At 33.2% G+C, this 18,521-nt stretch overlaps 1 protein-coding gene across 7 annotated transcripts in view; it reads left to right on the top strand.

Annotated features, from left to right (window-relative positions):
• The window catches only part of LOC126890431 (uncharacterized), a 502,412-nt gene that overhangs the window by 442,604 nt on the left and 41,287 nt on the right, over window positions 1–18,521 (top strand). For all 7 annotated transcript variants that reach the window (XM_050659349.1, XM_050659351.1, XM_050659353.1 and 4 more), the window contains 2 exons: window positions 8,337–8,477; window positions 15,092–15,334. In XM_050659349.1, the coding sequence (XP_050515306.1) occupies window positions 8,337–8,477; window positions 15,092–15,334 (384 nt within the window). The remainder of the gene's footprint in view (window positions 1–8,336; window positions 8,478–15,091; window positions 15,335–18,521) is intronic.

Below are 18,521 nucleotides of genomic sequence, written 5' to 3'. Positions count from 1 at the left end.
TACAGATTTAAAAAAATACGGTTATTGTGGGTCAAAGGACACAGCGGAATTATGGGTAATGAACTCGTAGATTCCTTAGCTAAGCAGGCTCTAAAAGAAGGGACATATATTGATTACAAATGTACACCTGAAGAAATTAAAAATATTAGCACTAATATATATGTATAAAATAATCTGGAGCAAAGAATTTGAGGAAATTAAAAAAGGTATGTACTATAAAGAAATTCAATGTACAATACCATCAAGTCCATGGTTTGCAATGACAACCCTTCCAAAATACGCAGTGAGACAAATATGCCGTTTAAGATTTAACCATGCATTGATTCCAACATATCTACATAAAATTCATTTAAAGAGACAATCCATATTGTCAATGTGGAGAAATAGGTGATGCTGAACATATGATTTTAAATTGCCCTCTAATACAAATAAATATAAATATGTTTATAAGTAAATTATACAGTTGTAAAAATATAACACACCCAATAAATTTAACATATATATTATCACAAATTAATAATACAGAAATAATGCAATTATTTATAGAACATATTAAAAATATAAAAATCAAATTATAAACTAACTAACGTAAAGACCGAAATTAAAATCTATTATAATATATAAATAAACCTGTGTTTTTGCCTGATGTGGTATTCCCACTGACCTTATAAAGTATGTAGAATAAGTAGGATAGAAAATGTTAAGTAAATAGGTATAGAAAAATATATTGTAAAATAAATGAGCAAAATTGGTGAATCGGCGAATGAGCCTTGAAGGGCCCGTAGTCATACAACAAAATATTTTTTTACAATTAGGGGTAGTTTTCACCCTTAAAAAACTAAAAGCGTACAACGGCTCAATATAGAAAATGAACTAGAGGGTAAAATAAGCCTCATCCCAAAATTTGGTACAAATAGGTGCTGGACAAAAAAACCGTTTTGCCATTTTTCCTGTTTCATTTCCTCGACTATATGGATTTATGGAAAAAAAATATTACATTTTTTTTTTGTTTTTATATTCATAACCTTGTAAAATGATATTTCTTCTCTTCTTCCTATTTTTATTTTCAATATTATAAAATATAATGCAGGTTGTTTTATAAGTTCACTGCATTATTGTTTCGGATACTTCAAAAATTGCACTTTTGCCGTAAGAGTCCATATACTTTTTTATCTTTTTTTCTTGGCTATTCCCATACTTCCTGTAGGCTTTGATGGCTGATGTTAATGATAATTATCTTCATTGTCAATTATGATTTTTATTACTATGGTATGTTTGTATGCCGGTTAAATTAACGTATCAGATAATAACGCACCTCCGATTAAATAGTGGCATAACTCAAATAAAAAAAAAATAAAAACCGTTTTATTGCGCCAACAATTTAATGAACCTGCAAAATCTTATCTCAAAAAGTGTTACGTTTATAGTTTAAGTATTTGTCGTTATATGACACTAGAATCATTAAATGATTAACCAAAATCAACGAAGCACCGAACATAAACATTGTCAAATATCGACTTGTTCAAGGCACTTTTCCATCTAAGATGTTTATAAAGCGTCGTTTGTCGAGTTATAGACAGAGAGGCAGCGCTGAAAAATCTCTTTGAATTTACTAAAGCTAGATTTTCACAGTTGATTACTGTAAGTGTGTAGAGAAACATACTGCGGTCGGTCAAGCGAAACGTAGAACAGGGGTTACTGAGAGGGTATCAAAGTTGCTTTCCTACGAAGGTAATTATTTCCATTTACTAATGCTGAAAATCAGTACACACATTCTGAATTAAATATAAATAAAAGTTATTATAGTCGGTCAGCTGTATGACGGGACAGAGCCGGTCGGTCGGCCTCAATAGTCGATTGAGGAAATAAAGCATTTTGGCTCGCAATTTTTTCGTCCAGCATGGATTTATTTGAAATTTTCACAGAAGGTAGGGAATAGTCCAAGGATCATTTTATATATCATGCCGCTATCATACGCTAAAACCTTGGGGGTGGTTGCCACCCCATCTTGGGGTGAGAATTTTTTATTACATTTTAACCATGTAACTCGATGGAAAAAGTGATTCTAAGAAAAAAATGTTTTTTACATTTTCTTCGTAAAACTAATATTTTTCGAGTTATTCGCGCTTGAAAATAAGTTTTTTGACGAAAAAATCGACGTTTTAGAGGGTTTTTTGAGAATACCTCGAAAAATATTCTATATATTTTTGGCGATAAAAAGTTTCTTCAAAAACGATTTTGTAGGATTTTTAAAGAGTTATTAGACTGTTTAAATTAAATTCCGTACGATCCCTTAGTTTTTAATTGGGACGGGTTTAAAGGGCTCGAATAAGGAAGTGTTTTCTGGTAAATAGAGGTTTTAAACAGCTATATCTGGCTAACTATTAAGTAAACGGTGAAAAATACCAAATTGCAAAAAATAAATTTTTCTAACTCCAATTTTTCCAAAATGAGACATTTTAAATAGGTCAAACTCCTTTAGTGTATTGACAATATAAACGTAAAAGGAACTACAGAAAGGTGAAGACCAATTTTGAATTAGGAAGGTAGTTAGAGAGTTGTTTTCACTGATTTTTTCGTAGAGAAAAGCGTCACCGACATTTTTTTGATTATAAGTCGCTTAATTTTCTTGCTCGAAACTTTTTATTATTTTGTTTTGAAAGGTTTAATTGTATTCTTGAAAAAAGATTATTTAAAGTTTTCCTCGAAAATTGCAAATTTTTCCCATTATTTGGCTTTGAATATTTCATATTATGCATTTGACGAAAAAAGCTAACCTTTAACATGCCGTATATCGGTTTGTCTTGGTCTTACAGATATTATAGGGAAAGAATTTGGTTTGTGTTACTAATAGATACAATTTCAATATCTACAGTTTTTTTGATTAAATGCATATTTTTCGAGGTATTCTCAAAAAACCTTCTAAAAAAAGTCGATTTTTTCGTCGAAAAACTGTTAATTTCAAGCGCGAATAACTCGAATAATTCGAATAACGCGAATATTAGTTTTACGAAGAAAATGTAAAAAATATTTTTTCTTAGAATCAAATTTTCAATCGAATTACATGGTGAAAATGTAATAAAAAATTCCCACCCCCCGAGATGGGTGGCAACCACCCCAAGGATTTAGCGTATGATAGCGGCATGATGTATATAATGATCCTTGGACTATTCCCTACCTTCTGTGAAAATTTCAAGTAAATCCATACTGGACAAAAAATTGCGAGCCAAAATGCATTATTTCCTCAATCGACTATTGGGGCCGACCGACCGGCTCTGTCCCGTCATACAGCTGACCGATTATACTAACTTTTATTTATATTTAATTTAGAATGTGTGTACTGATTTTCAGCCTTAGTAAATGGAAATAATTACCTTCGTAGGAAAGCAACTTTGATACCCTCTCAGTAACCCCTGTTCTACGTTTCGCTTGACCGACCGCAGTATATTTCTCTACACACTCACAGTAATCAACTATGAAAAATCTAGCTTTAGTAAATTCAAAGAGATTCTTCAGCGCTGCCTCTTGGTCTATTAAGGCAGTATGTGATTATTTCATTCAAAAGAATCTGCAGATGTGCCCAAGAAAAGTGACACATTATCACTTATTTATCTTTATTTTTGCAGTATTTATGGTTTAATTTTGTTAATAATTGTATTTAAATTACATCATTAAAACGTAAAAGCCTGTTAACCATAATATATTATAAAATAATTATATTAGAATAATAATGATATTATATTCGGTAATGCAAAAGCCACTTTTGATAAATAATATTGTGTAAATTTTTCGTTATTTTTTCCATATAGTGTCACAACTGAGAAAAAATATTTTTTTAAATATTTTGGTAGAATCTCACGTAAGAATATCTTTTTCCAATTTTTGTAAACCTTGTAAAATGATATTTCTTTTCGTCTTCCTATTTTTTTCTTATCGATATTATAAAATATAATGCAAGTTGTTTTATATATTCACTGCATAATTTTTTCGTATACAATATATTATACCTCAAAAATTGCACTTTTGTCGTAAGAGTCCATATATACGTTTTTTTCTTCTTTTCTTGGCTATTTGCATAGTTCCTGTAGGCCTTGATGGCTGATGTTAATTTAACCAATCTTGTACAGCTATAAAAATATTTGTGACTGACTAAAATTGTTATTACACTAATTTTAACTTAATTTTCTTGAATTAAACCCGAAAAAATTATAGCACAAATTTTAAACGTCGTTTTCTCGATACTTTGCTTTTTTGAATTATAACACTGTTTGAGTGAAGGGGCGATAAGTATAGCCAGGGAGGTAGTGTCAAAAACCGGAGCATTTTAGCATGGCTGCTTTCTTTTTATTTAGTTAGGTATTCCAAAGCTTATTAACAAATGATTTGTCAGCTGGCCCAAAACCGGGGATTTTAGACAAGAAAAGCTAAAATATGAAACTTGATGGAAAAACGCTACAACTTATGTCAAATATTTATCTACGTGACTTACAATTCTTAATAGCCTTGCTGATTTCTTTCCTAGCTTTCACTCAGGCAATCCGGGTTCAAATCCTGGCGTTGAATTGTTTTTTTTTTTTAAATTGACATTTTATTTTGAAAAATAATTATTTTTATAATAAGGGCGTTATTCAGCGGAATACTGGATTTATTGTGTTTCGATTGATTTACACACTTTCGATAGCTATTTTCTATTGGATATATTCCGTTTGGAAAGAATTGGCTGTAACCACTGGATATATTTCATGACAAAGCTATTTAGTATTAATTTAACTCGCTCCTCATACAGACAAACATCCATTTTTATATACAGTCGGAAAAATGAAAGAATACCCATGAACGAACATATAAAACACGCTGTATTTTCCTGTCACCGTGTCACAAAGAAAATTGTCCAGTGCAAGTACATGTAACAATAATTATTACATGTACTTGTGCTGGCCAATTTTTTGTGTGATACGTTGACAAAAAAATACAGCGTGTTTTATATGTTCGTTCATGAGTATTCTTTGATTTTTCCTACTGTACCTATTATAGAGAACAGGGAATTATTTAGATTGCTATTAAAAAATGGGGGTTGGTGATAGGAAAGTGAAAAATTAGGGTTGTATATATCTTTTGGTTCTACATCATATCACATTAAGAAAAACAGTTTGTACAAAAAATAAATAAAATGTCGGGAGGGGGTGGGGAGGGCAACTCCCTTTTTCACTTAGATTGGTCGGACTAACTCAGGAAGCTTCAGCGGTTCATTTACAACAACTTTGCTTATTAAGGTCAATCATAATATTTATGATCAAATGCATACAGATTTTTTTATATGGTCTCGTATAAATAATACAAACGTAGTATTATAAAAATAATTATTTTTCAAAATAAAATGTCAATTTTAAAAACAAAAAAATTTCAACGCCACGATTTGAACTCGGATTGCCTGAGTGAAAGCTAGGAGAGAAGTCAGCAAGGCTATTAAGAGTTGTAAGTCACGTAGATAAATATTTGACATAAGATGTAGCGTTTGTCCATCAAGTTTCATATTTTACCTTTTCTTGCCTACAATCCCCGGTTTTGGGCCAGCTGACACATCATTTGTTAATAAGCTTAGAAATACCTAACTAAATAAAAAGAAAGCAGCCATGTTAAAATGCTCCGGTCAAATTTGACACTACCTCCCTGGCTAGTACTTTAATAACTAGATTGAGTAATATAGGGTAGGTGTGGCTACTCTATAGTAGCCACACCTACAAAGTGAATGATGAAGTCTTACAAAGAATCAGTTTTCTTTTCACCATCACTAAGGAATTTGACTGGCCTATACCTTTCTTTACGATTACCTTAAAGGCGGATCCACATCAATAAAGATTTGTGCGTGTTGTATTTTAAAATGCAGAAAAAATATTTGCGGCACAAATTTAAATCTGGTCAAGTATTTTTGCGTCGTAAATATTTATTTTGTGTTGCACCGCCGAATCCACTTAGAAACAGTAGATAATCAAGTCCACATTAACACTGCTGTGCGGCAAAAATTTCGACTGAAAAACCCACAGTCCACATCAAGAAAAGGTTCAACGCACACGAGCAAATTTGTGTCAAATACAATGTACCGGGTGTCGCAATAAGAATGGCGCTCGGCCATATCTCAGGAACCGTTTATAGTACGGCTTTGGGAAAAAAAATTTTATAACAAAAGTTGCCTCGAGAAAAGCCTGGAAATTATTTTCATAATTGTAAGTCCACCGTTAGAGGGCGTAATTGAATATCAAACATTAAAAAATCGAAATTTTACAAAATTTGCCTAATGAAAGGGCACTGAAAATCTGATTATCGAATTTTTCATAAAATTCTGCGCATATTTTATTTCACAAGTTTAAGTCTACCTATGCAAATAAGAGATGGGGGTGAGTGGGAACCTTGTTATGAAAAAATCGCTGTAAGTCCGGTTTTGCTTAATCGATTGCAAACTTGGTCTTGTTAAAAACAGCTCTTTTTCGTCAATGTAATAGTTATAATTTGGAGACAGCCTATTACGTAATATGCCGGCTAGGAGGCGCTATTTATTTTCTTTTTAGAAATCTAGTTTTCTTTGGAAAATATTAAATACAAGTATGTATTTTTTTCCTGTATTAAAGAATTAGACCAAATTAGCAACAGAATACCGAAAACCGCATGTCTATACCTTTTTTCTATCTCGAGATATCTTAAGAAACGTATATATTTTAAACATAAGTCCTATAAGTGGAAATATATAGAAGCAAGTAGTGTGCTATGGAAAAAACAAAGAAACAATTTCCAGATCACCGTGTATAGTAAATCAAAACAAAATATGAAAAACTCTACTACTGGGGTGACGTCTTTGAGGATATTTCATTGCATATATTCTAGCCGCAACAGTTGCATTTATTATGCATTCAAAGAGTGTGTCTATCATGTCAAATGCTTCTTAGTTTGTAAGAATCATCTTCAATTTCACTCTGTATAAATTTTATAAAATTTAATAGAAACAAACCGCAACAAACCATCAATGAACAAATTTTTATGTTCTACTGATTTCGCACATAATTTGACACATGATGACTTTTTGAAGTTAATATTTCTAATAGTTCTATTTTTTCGATAGCACACTACTTGTTTCCACTTTGACTTCCTAACTTAGTTTACCGGTGACAATAACAGTTATGTATTTATCTTAGTTGGGAATAGGATAATTGATATTAAAATATAATGAAATAAAAATTAAAAATTTGTGTAGAAAATCTGACGTTTTTACATTTTCTACGATTCATCGAGAGAAAAGCAAATGCGCGGAGGCAACAATTCATAATTTACATATTAACGCTATTTTCTTGGTATTATTTTAAGTATTAAAATTAGTGTAATATTTCAGTAAGAATAATATAAATCTGTTTAAAATATATTTATTTCGTTAAAATCATAATAATAGAAGTATAACTTCTTACTCGCGAACAAAGTACACACTCTTTTTTTGTTATATTTTATAGTGTTATTTGTCTTATTGTTGTTTTGATTCATTATATACGGTGACACCTGGACAATATTCCTTTGTTTTTTTCCATAGCACACTACGTGCTTCTATATATTTCCACTTATATGATAGCAACAATTATGTTTACAATTTACACGTTTCTTAAGATATCTCGAGGTAGAAAAAAGGTATCGACATGCGGTTTTCAGTATTCTGTTGCTAATTTGGTCTAATTTTGTAATATAGGAAAAAAATACATACTTGTATTTAATATTTTCCAAAGAAAACTAGATTTCTAAAAAAAATAAATAGCGCCTTCTAGCCGGCTTATTACGTAATAGGCTGTTTCCAAATTATAACTATTACATTGATGAAAAAGAGCTGTTTTTAACAAGACCAAGTTTGTAAAAATCGATTAAGCAGAACCGGACTTACAGAGATTTTTTCATAACAAGGTTCCCACTCAAATAGAATATGCACAGACTTGTATGAAGAATACGATGATTGGATTTCCAGTGCCCTTTCATTAGGCAAATTTTTGTAAAATTTCGATTTTTTAATTTTTGATATTCAATTACGCCCTCTAGTGGTGGACTTACAAATATGAAAATAATTTTCAGGCTTTTTTCGTGGCAACTTTTGTTATAAAATTTTTTTCCCAAAGCTGTAGTATGAACGGTTCCTGAGATATGGCCGAGAGCCATTCTTATTGGGACACCCGGTACAACATTTTTATTGATGTGGATCCGGCTTTAGCTTAATGTTGGGACAATCTTTAAAATATGGTTCTCTCTATCTGACTGTGATACACTCCAAGTAATTAATATACTAGATTAAAAATAATGCACTTTTTTAGGCAGAAGAACTGGAAAGAGTAAAAAATCTTGTATTAAACGGAACAATCCCTCTATGTCAAGCTCCCCCAGAGATGGCTGATCATCCTGTTATGCTAATAGATGCTATTTGTAACAAATTGATTGCTGAACGTAGATCTAAGGTAACCTAAAACAAGTTATTAGTCACTATTATAACTAAATATTTCGTTACTTATCCTCAGATGAAAATGTTAATTTTACTTGCACCAATGGACCAGGGTATTTAGCACTAAAAACACTGGGATAAATAGATTTTTATATAGGTACAGCACCAAGAGACTTACAGTTTTTTGCATTGTATTAGAATCATGCCAATTTGGGTTCCGCAAAGGACTTGGAACAAGAGAGGCATTGTTTGCGTTTAATGTCCTCTCTCAAAGATGCTTAGATATGAACCTGGATATTTATTCCTGTTTCATCGACTTTGAAAAAGCGTTCGACAGGGTCCGACATGAAAAACTAATAGAATTATTGAAAAACAGAGATATAGACAGACGAGATTTACAAATTATCATCAATCTGTATTGGAATCAAAAGGCCAATATAAAGATAGAAGAACAAAAATCCGAGAATATTGATATAAACAGTAGAGAGTAAGACAGGGTTGTGTTCTGTCGCCGCTACTGTTTAACCTGTACAGTGAAGTCATATTTCAGGAAGCGATAGCGGAGCTAAGTGATGTAATCTCTATAAACGGAAGAATAGTAAATAACATACGATTCGCTGATGACACCGTTATAATGACAGACACCCTGGATCGCTACAAGAATTGCTAAATAGAATTAACGATTATTGCATTCGATACGGAATAAAAATAAACAAGAAAAAACTAAAGTTATGATTGTCTCAAAAACAGAATATGGAAATGAAAGGTTAATGATAGAGCAAACCCAAATAGAAAAAGTTAAGACATACAAATACCTGCGAACCTGGGTTGATGACAAAAATGACCAAAGCAAAGAAATTAAAGTCCGAATTGAAACTGCAAGGCAAGCATTTATAAAAATGAAGACACTGCTTACAAACAAAGACTTTCAGTTGCCTCTCAGATTGAGGGATCGAAGATGCTACATATTTTCTATATTTCTATACGGAATGGAAGCTTGGACATTGAAGAGACAACACATAAGAAGAATAGAAGCGTTCGAAATATTGTGTTACAGAAGAATATTGAAAATTCAGTCGGTTCAAAGGATTACCAATGTTGAAGTTCTACGACGTTTAAATAAGGGGTTAGAAATTATGAGTTAGAAAGTATAAAAACTAGAAAACTGGAATATTTGGGTCACATTACCAGAGGAGAAAAATATGAGTTGCTGAGAATTATTATGCAAGGAAGGATCCAAGGAAGAAGAAGCATAGGAAGAAGACGCATCTCCTGGCTGAGGAACCTTAGAGAATGGTTTAACTGTAGTTCATTACAACTATTCAAAGCAGCAGCCAACAAAGTGACCATAGCCATTATGATATCCAACCTCCGATAGGAGAGGGAACTTTAAGAAGAAGAAGAAGAATCATGCCACGAAAAAAGTCTACAATTTGGAAATGGAACGGAAAAATTAGTGGAAATGCATAATTGCATTTTAAAGTCCAAGAAGTTAAATCTTTGCGTCTAAGATGGGCTGGCCATGCCCAATGTCCATAGACTCCCTAATAACCGCATTTCCAAACTAATCTAGGAGGAAGCCCCCACAGGAAGAACGCCCTTAGGACGTCCACGAATGCGATGCAGAGACAATACGGTCAGATTTAAAACGACCGTTGACGACCGTTCGAGATGGAAGCGAGTTGTGCAGTCAGCCATAACTAGAGACTGGAAAATATGCACTAAAAAATGTCTAAAATATGCATGCAATATGCATTTTAAAACAAGCTGAATATGCACAATTAACATGCAAATATGCATTTATATATGCACTTATTTTTATATGAATAATTTTATGGTTTACGTTAAATACATAAATAAATAAAAAATAATAAAAATAAATAAATAGGTTTGAATTTAAACCAAATTGTATTATTATTTCTTAATATATTTTTTTAACTTCAGGTTTTGTGACAAATAAAACGGCAAAATATTTTATTTTGACCACAAGATAAATAAGAGTACAATAAAATAAATGTACATATTTTTATTGTTACAATATTGATTCATATTTTCTAAACTAATATTATAAAAAGAGTACAATAAAACAAATTTACATATTTTTATTGTTACAATAAATAATCATATATTGATTCATATTTTCTAAACTAATATTATGTCTTCTATCTGTTAATATTTGTTTATAGGCAGAAAAAGATCTCTCAACGTCACAAGATGTAATTGGGGCATATTTAAACTTTGCTATTAGAGACGGATCCATATTAATATTTTCATCGAAGTTTCCAAAATTGATTATATTATTTATTGAACGCAATAAAGTGAAACCCTCATTTTTGTTTAAAACGTCATCAAGTTTATCTTTAATTTTTACTCCAATTTCCCCATTCAGATTTGTTATTTTCTGTTTAACCGAATCAACAATAGACATACTATTGTGAAGACATAAATTTTGAGCCTCTAATTTTGTAATTGAACTTTCAATGATATCGAAATTCGATTTTATATACAACAATTGATTTTTAATAGACTTTTCTTTAAAAATATTTTGACAGTTATCAATAGCGGTACAAGTCGGATCAAAACTTGAAATAACGCTTTTGATGTCGTCGTAGTGTTCAGATAAAAATATAGCACTTTTAAGCCAAGTTCCCCATCTGGTTAATACTGGTTCTGGTGGTAAAGGAATATCGGGAAGCATCTCCCTATATACCTGTACACGTAGTGGTGCTTTCAGAAATACTTTTTTTACATTATTTATTAAGGTGTTTACATTGGGAAATTCAATTCTAACTTTCTCTGCAACTCTGTTTAGGCCGTGCGCCAAACATGTACAGTGAATTAAATTAGGGAAAAAGATTTTAAGATTGGATGCAGCTTTCATCATATATGAGGCGGCATCACTAAGCATTAATAATATTTTTTCAAATGGTACTTGATCAGGTAAAAAAAAATTTGTTAGGGATTCGTTAACAAATCTAGCTATTGTAGCATAGTTTGTTTTTTCCAAACATTTTACACTAATTAAGTATGAGTTTTTAAAATCGCCAGAGTCGTTAAGAACTCCAACAATTAGATTCGCAATTTGTCGACCCTTTGTATCCGTTGTTTCGTCGACGGAAATCCAAAGATATTCGGCTTTTAACTGATTTTTAATACTCGTCATCACATCTTTGTAACATGCACTGACATATTTTTTCCGAAGAGTTGAAGAACTTGGTATTTGAGCTGGTTTATCTTTAATCTTGCAATAAGTTTTTAAAAAGTTTTGACACGATTTATGTTCTAACTTGTGCAGAGGGATATTGCAGTTCAAAAAAAAAATGGCATAAATCCTTTGCAAAGGTTTCTTGCCCAACTGACGTATTCTGAATCTGCAAACTGTTCTGTAGAATCTGCTGGCGAGGTTTATTATCATTTTTTGATAGCTTAGTTTGGTGAAGTGAAGTTTTTATGTGTTGAACTACTTGGAATTTCTTTTGACATGGAATCTGGAATATAATGATAATGATGTTTTAGATGTTTTCGTAAATAGATACCTACATTAAAATGATCAAACTTTTTAAACCTCCCCCAATTTTTTTTTATTTCTCAAAGTGAAATTGAAATCGTCAAACAATAAAGTACAGTCAGTGTACCGTAGTATACAGGGTGGGCCACTCTCAACACCTCGCTCTGTATAAGCCAAACCGTTGCGAACTTTAAAAAACAGTTTTTGAAGAAATGGGACGGTTTGTCATTTTAGAATAGACAGACACATAGATGTGCAAAGAAGTTTGATAAGTTTAAAAATCTATTGAAGTGGAGAACTTACCTTTTTATCACAAATGGTGCAAAACATACTTTCACTGTCGATAACTTTTAGATGATTGATACTTCCAATCCAACTTCTGAGAAGACTTGATTTTTCCCTTGCTACTTTAGGCATTTTCACAATAATAATAAAATGATTTTTTTACACAGTATAGTCAATAACTTGCAATCACAAAAGTTGAATAATCGGCGATTGATTTAAGACTAACCATTCATAAAATAAAATAATCTATCCTACCCTTAAAATGCTTAAAATTTCGTTTTGGTTGGTTTTCCCAGAATAATTCATAGTTGGCCGACACCAGCAGAAAGTACAGGTAATATTTGTAATGTTATTCAAAATATAATCGGTATTTACTTAGGTAATTTGTAAATTCTGAGAAGTCTATAAATCTTAAATATCCGGATAATGATACCTGCAGCTATAAATAACGCCCATTATGTTTATGGGTACAACAACAAAGGAGCTTAACAGCAAAATATTTACTTTCACATTTTATTTTAATGGATGTTGATGTTACTAATATATACCTTATTTTTAAATGGGGTAGAGTAAATTCCCATCAAAATATGCATTTATATGCTCTTAAATCTCCAAATATGCAAGGCATATGCATTTATGAAAAACATGAGAAATATGCAGCATATATATGCATATGCATTTTGCATATAATCCAGTCTTTAGCCATAACCCACCCCGGGTTGTAGTGCTACCAGAAGAAGAAAAAGATTCTAAAGTCCATGAAATGCAACAAAAGTGTATAAAAATGTCCAAATAACTATATTTAGGGACAGTTTTTATTATTTGGGCAGTTTTTGTGGCCACTAAACACGGATATATAATGAGAATCGACCACCACAGCACCTGGTGTCCAGGGTTATTGCTAAGGTACGACATCTGCTTCGAGAGTTTTCGGCACTTAATTGATGCAAACAGATTACTTGGGGGATTCCGAGTCACTGAACACGAATACGTCATCAGAACCGAGCCTTGGATCACCTGGTGCCAGGACCACTTCTTAGGCATGTTATCTTCTAAAGTTCGGGGTATTTTCGGCACTACGTTGACACCAACAGATTACTGTATAGTTTTTTGCTCAAACTTTCTGGTACTTGCTGAATATGACATCAAAGCCAATCCTCGGAGCACCTTGTGTTTAGGGGGACTGATATGCACGTCATCTTCAAAAATTTCGAAGGTTTTCGGTTTTCGCATGTCAGTTCTGATATCATATTTGTGTTCAGTAGCTCCAAAAACCCCCGCTTGGTATGTTTATATCAATTTAGCAGCTAAAATTGTCGAAACACCACAAGATGACGTGTCTCAGCATTAACTTTGTGCACCAGGTACTCCGGTGTTTGGTTCTAATGGCGTATTCATGTTAAGCGATCCTAGAAACACTAGAGTAATCTGTTTGCATAAATTATGCCCCAAAAAAGCCTCGAAACACTAGATGACGTACCTTAGAGGTAACCCTGGCCACCAAGTGCTTCAGAAGTCGATTCTGATTGCATATTCGTATATAGTGACTGTTCAGTACTGCTAAAGCTGCAAATGGATGTAATGTAAACTGAGTAACCGTGTAATATACGCATGGTTGGTAGGAAATATAGCGTCGACAGAGGTGGCCAAAAGCTATAAGAAGGGGTTAGTTTTATCTTCCCTACTCAGAAAAGGAGGCATCATGTTCTGTGCTATGTGGATGATCTAGTCATCTTAGCCAACGGTAGATTTAATGCAATTAGGTATATGCATATTGGTAAGATATCCAGATTAGTCGGCTAAGTGGGCTAGATGTCAGACATTTGCTTCACTTTAGAATGATTTATATAGTTAGTATTAGCGGTGATATTCCGATTCCCAGTCCGTAACAGACAATAAAAACGCTAACATAGTAGTATAATAATCTAAATAAATATGTTATTTAGACTAGAATACCTTTGTGTCTGATCCATCTATGGAAGACAAGTACAGCAAGAGATGAGGGCTTGTGGCTTGGCGATATTCCAATGTAGATACTAATAAACGGATATATAGATAAGTCATCATCATCATCATCATCATCAAACCGCATTCGTCCACTGCTGGACATAGGTCTCTCTCAGCTCTTTCCATCTTTCTCTGTTTTGTGCGGCTTGCATCCAGTTGCCGACAATACGCTTTAGATCGTCAGCCCATTTGGTTGGTGGTCGTCCTCTGCTCCGTAGTGCTTCTTCTCGTGGCCTCCGCTAAACAATACGTTTTGTCCATCGGTTGTCTGACAATCTGGCGACGTGTCCTGCCCAATTCCACTTGAGCGAAGCGAGTCTTTCGACGGCGTCCGTTGTTTTTGTTCTACGACGTATTTCTTCGTTTGGGATTCGGTCCCTCAGGGAGACACCCAACATCTAGGGCTCCATAGTCCTCTGAGTTAATCGAATCTTGTTTACTACCTTTTTTGTGAGTGTTAATGTTTCCGCTCCATAAGTGAGTACAGGCAATACACACTCGTCAAAGATTTTCCTTTTCAGGCATATGGGTAAGTCCGATTTAAATATGTACATAGCTCAGTTTACCAAACGCTGCCCAGGCTAATCCTATGCGACATGGGAGCTCGCACGTCTTCTCTTCCCAACCGAACTTCATGTCCCAATTACTATAAGAGTATATATAAGTAAATGTAAAATATAAAGTATTCCAATTGTCTGCAGAACGAAAGGTGTAAAACAGATGGATAGTAGAGATGAAGAGATATTCTATTCATTTTAACAACTTTTATATTTTATTACTCATTTACCCAAAAAAATATTTTCGTATTTAACACGTTTAATTTCTTTTAGATTAAAATACCTACAGTTAAGATTCCAACATTTTTGTATTGGGACGATACTCCTGATCCTGAATCTGGTCTTACTATTCAAAAGGGACACGTATTTAGAAGTCCAGATGAGCAGTTGTGTATATCGACTGAAAAATATTTAGAATATACAGAAGAAGAAGAGGAAAAATATATAATGCCACAAGAAGAGTATGACAAGATTATTTACATCAATCCTTTGGTCAAGAAACTGCTTGAATGCGAGGTAAGTTTTTCTGTCATTTATTTAACGTAGAATACATTGGTAGTGCGTGATGTTCCTAAAGAACAATCACTGTGTTCTTCTTCTTCTTAAGGTGCCGAGACCGCTTGTCGATCGTTGGCTCTCATGTTGCGCAGCATATTAACAATCATTGTCTTATTTACAGCCGCACGAAATAGTTCAGTGCTAGTTTTCCCAAACCATTGGCGTAGGTTTTTAAGCCAAGAAGTTGTACGGCGGCCCACACTTCTTTTTCCCATTATTTTACCTTGCATGACAAGGTGAAGTATGTCATATTTTTCTGGGTGACGCATTATATGACCAAAGTATTCCAATTTGCGCCTTTTAACCGTGTTCACTACTTCGCAACTTTTATTCAAACGTTGCAAAACCCTTTCGTTTGTGACTCTTTCTACCCAACTGATCTTCAGAATACGGCGGTAGACCCACATTTCAAATGCTTCTAGGTTTTTTAAAAGCGATTCTGTCAGTGTCCATGCTTCAACCCCGTAAAGTAGTACTGGGAATATATAACATCGGACCATTCTTATGCGAAGTTCCAAATTTAGATCATGACTGCACAGGATTTTCTTAAATTTCATAAAACTTGTTCTTGCTTTGGCAACTCTACTTTTTATTTCTGTACTAGGGTTCCAGCTTTCATTAATATGAGTACCCAGATATACAAGATTACTTACTCGTTCAATTGAGTCATTACCGATTGTTACGTTATAGTTATTATTATTTACGGCTGCCTGTTTACTAATAACCATAAACTTTGTTTTCCTTGCGTTGAGTTTGAGTCCATATATCGCGCAGAATGCCACCATTCGATTCAATAACGCTTGAAGATGTTCAATTGATTCAGTCAGCAACAAGGTGTCATCTGCGTATCTGATATTGTTCATAAGCATACCATTAATGAGTATTCCCTCTTTTGCGTTTTCCAAGACTTCATTTAAAATTGTTTCAGCGTAAAGATTAAACAACATTGGTGACAATATACAGCCTTGTCGAACTCCGCGCTTGATTTTTACTTCTTCAGAGCACTGATTCGCAACCCTAATACATGCAGCCTGGCCCCAATACAAATTTGCGATTATTCTAATGTCCCTACCGTCCAGACCGGTAGTTTTGAGAATATGTAGCATTTTTTCATGGCGAACTTTATCAAAGGCCTTTTCAAAATCAATCGCGCACATGAAAACGTCATGATTTACATCTCTGCATCTTTGAATTAAAACTTGGGTTGCGAATAGTGCATCACGCGTTCCAAGGCCACAGCGAAAACCGAATTGAGTACATGAGATTCTTTCCTCAATTTTTCTATATGTTCTTTGATGAATGATTCTAAGAAACGTTTTCAATACATGACTCATTAGGCTGATGGTGCGATAGTCGCTGCATTTTGTGGCTCTGTGTTTTTTTGGTAGTACAACAAATGAGGATTTAAGCCAATCTTTAGGAATTTTTCCGCTTTCATAGATTAAGTTGAACAATTTCGTAAGTATCTTAATGCCCTCGACACCTAAAAGCTTTAGTGTTTCTACGTAAATCCCATCTGGTCCGATCGCCTTCCCGTTTTTTGCGTTCTTTATAGCGTATTGCACTTCTTCCTTAGTTATTGGAGGACCGCTTATGTCATTTAGCGTTTCTAGTTCGCTTCTTTCATCATCGAATAATTCCTTTATATATTCTGTCCATCTTATTAGTTGACCTTCGATATCGATTATAATTTTTCCGTTTTTATCTTCGATTAGTGGAGGATTACATTTTTTATTCAGTCCTGCAACTTCTTTCAGTTTTTTGTGCATATTGAATGCGTCATAGATACGCTCGTAGTTCTCAATTTCTTTACATTGTTGTTTATGCCACTCTGATTTAGCTGATCTTATTTTTCTTCGAATCATACTGTTTAGCTTTTTGTATTCTGTCAGATTAGCATTCTTATATTTTCTTCTTGCATCCATTAAATTCAATATCTCTTCTGTCATCCACTGTTGCTTATTCCTACGCTGATTTTCCATTAGATGGTTTTCTTGGACTTTTTCCAATGTTTCTTTGCATGACTCCCATAATTGTTCTTCTGAATTTTTATTTCCCAATTTCTGAAACTGATCTTCTAATTTATCGGTTACTATTTCTTTCACTTCCGCATTTGAAAGTTTATCTTTGCTGATCCTAGGAGATATTTTGGGTTTTTTAATCTTTTTAAATTTAAGTAATACTTTAGCTGCTAGTAAGTTGTGGTTGGAGGGTACATCCGCTCCTGGATATGTTTTGGAGGACAAGATAGCATTTCTATATCTTTTTGATATACAGATATAATCAATTTGATTTCTTACTATTCTTCCATAAGTGTCCATAGGAGATTTCCAGGTGTAAAGTCGTCGCTTAGGCAAGTCAAAAAAAGTGTTGGATATTACTAATTGTTTTTCTACACAAAATCTAATCATTCTATCTCCACGGTCGTTTCTCGATCGAATCACTGTGTTATTCTTTTTCTTTAAGCATACCTTGTAAAAAAAATTGTATTCCGTCATTAACATTCCGTAATCTACTAAGTGTGCTGGTTACCGATATAGCACAGTAATTGCTACAATCCTGTTTACATAATTTTTAATGTGTTAACGAAGTATACACCATTTTTCATTATTCTGGTATAAAGTGCCCATTTCAGCACATGTCGATAATAATATATGTTAAGTTGTCAAAAAAGTTTAGTTCCTGAGTATTTTTTTTCGCAATGTATACCCTTGTTTATAGTTTGTTATTTCCTGACCGTGAATTTATAAATAGAAACTTTTTTATTCCTGAGTTTGTCTGTCTGATAATTAAAACACTTTATTTTTGCTTAAACGTTTCGACTACTTCTTACATACTTGCCACTTTCAATATGCACTTTAAACTTTAATGATTAAAACATTACACTCTTAATATTATATTTTCACATACACGTTATATTTTAACATTCATAAGAGGCATGCTTCATTCTCGATGTTCTAAGTGAGAATGAAAAAATTGTTAATGTTTATGTTAATGATATACAGGGTATCGATAAAGTATGGAAACACGGTAATTTCTCGGAAACCGCTAAAACGATTTTTATAGATTTTGGTGGGTAAGGGTCTTCTAATGCGGCCGATATTATAGTGCTAAATACATTGTTGTCAAATCGTCCGTTTTTCTG

This window comes from Diabrotica virgifera, chromosome 8 (assembly GCF_917563875.1).
Source record: "Diabrotica virgifera virgifera chromosome 8, PGI_DIABVI_V3a".
In the NCBI taxonomy this organism is placed as follows: Eukaryota; Metazoa; Arthropoda; class Insecta; order Coleoptera; family Chrysomelidae; genus Diabrotica; species Diabrotica virgifera.
The sequence above is the reverse complement of the archived record's forward strand: the minus strand, read 5'-3'. Positions and strand labels throughout refer to the sequence as shown.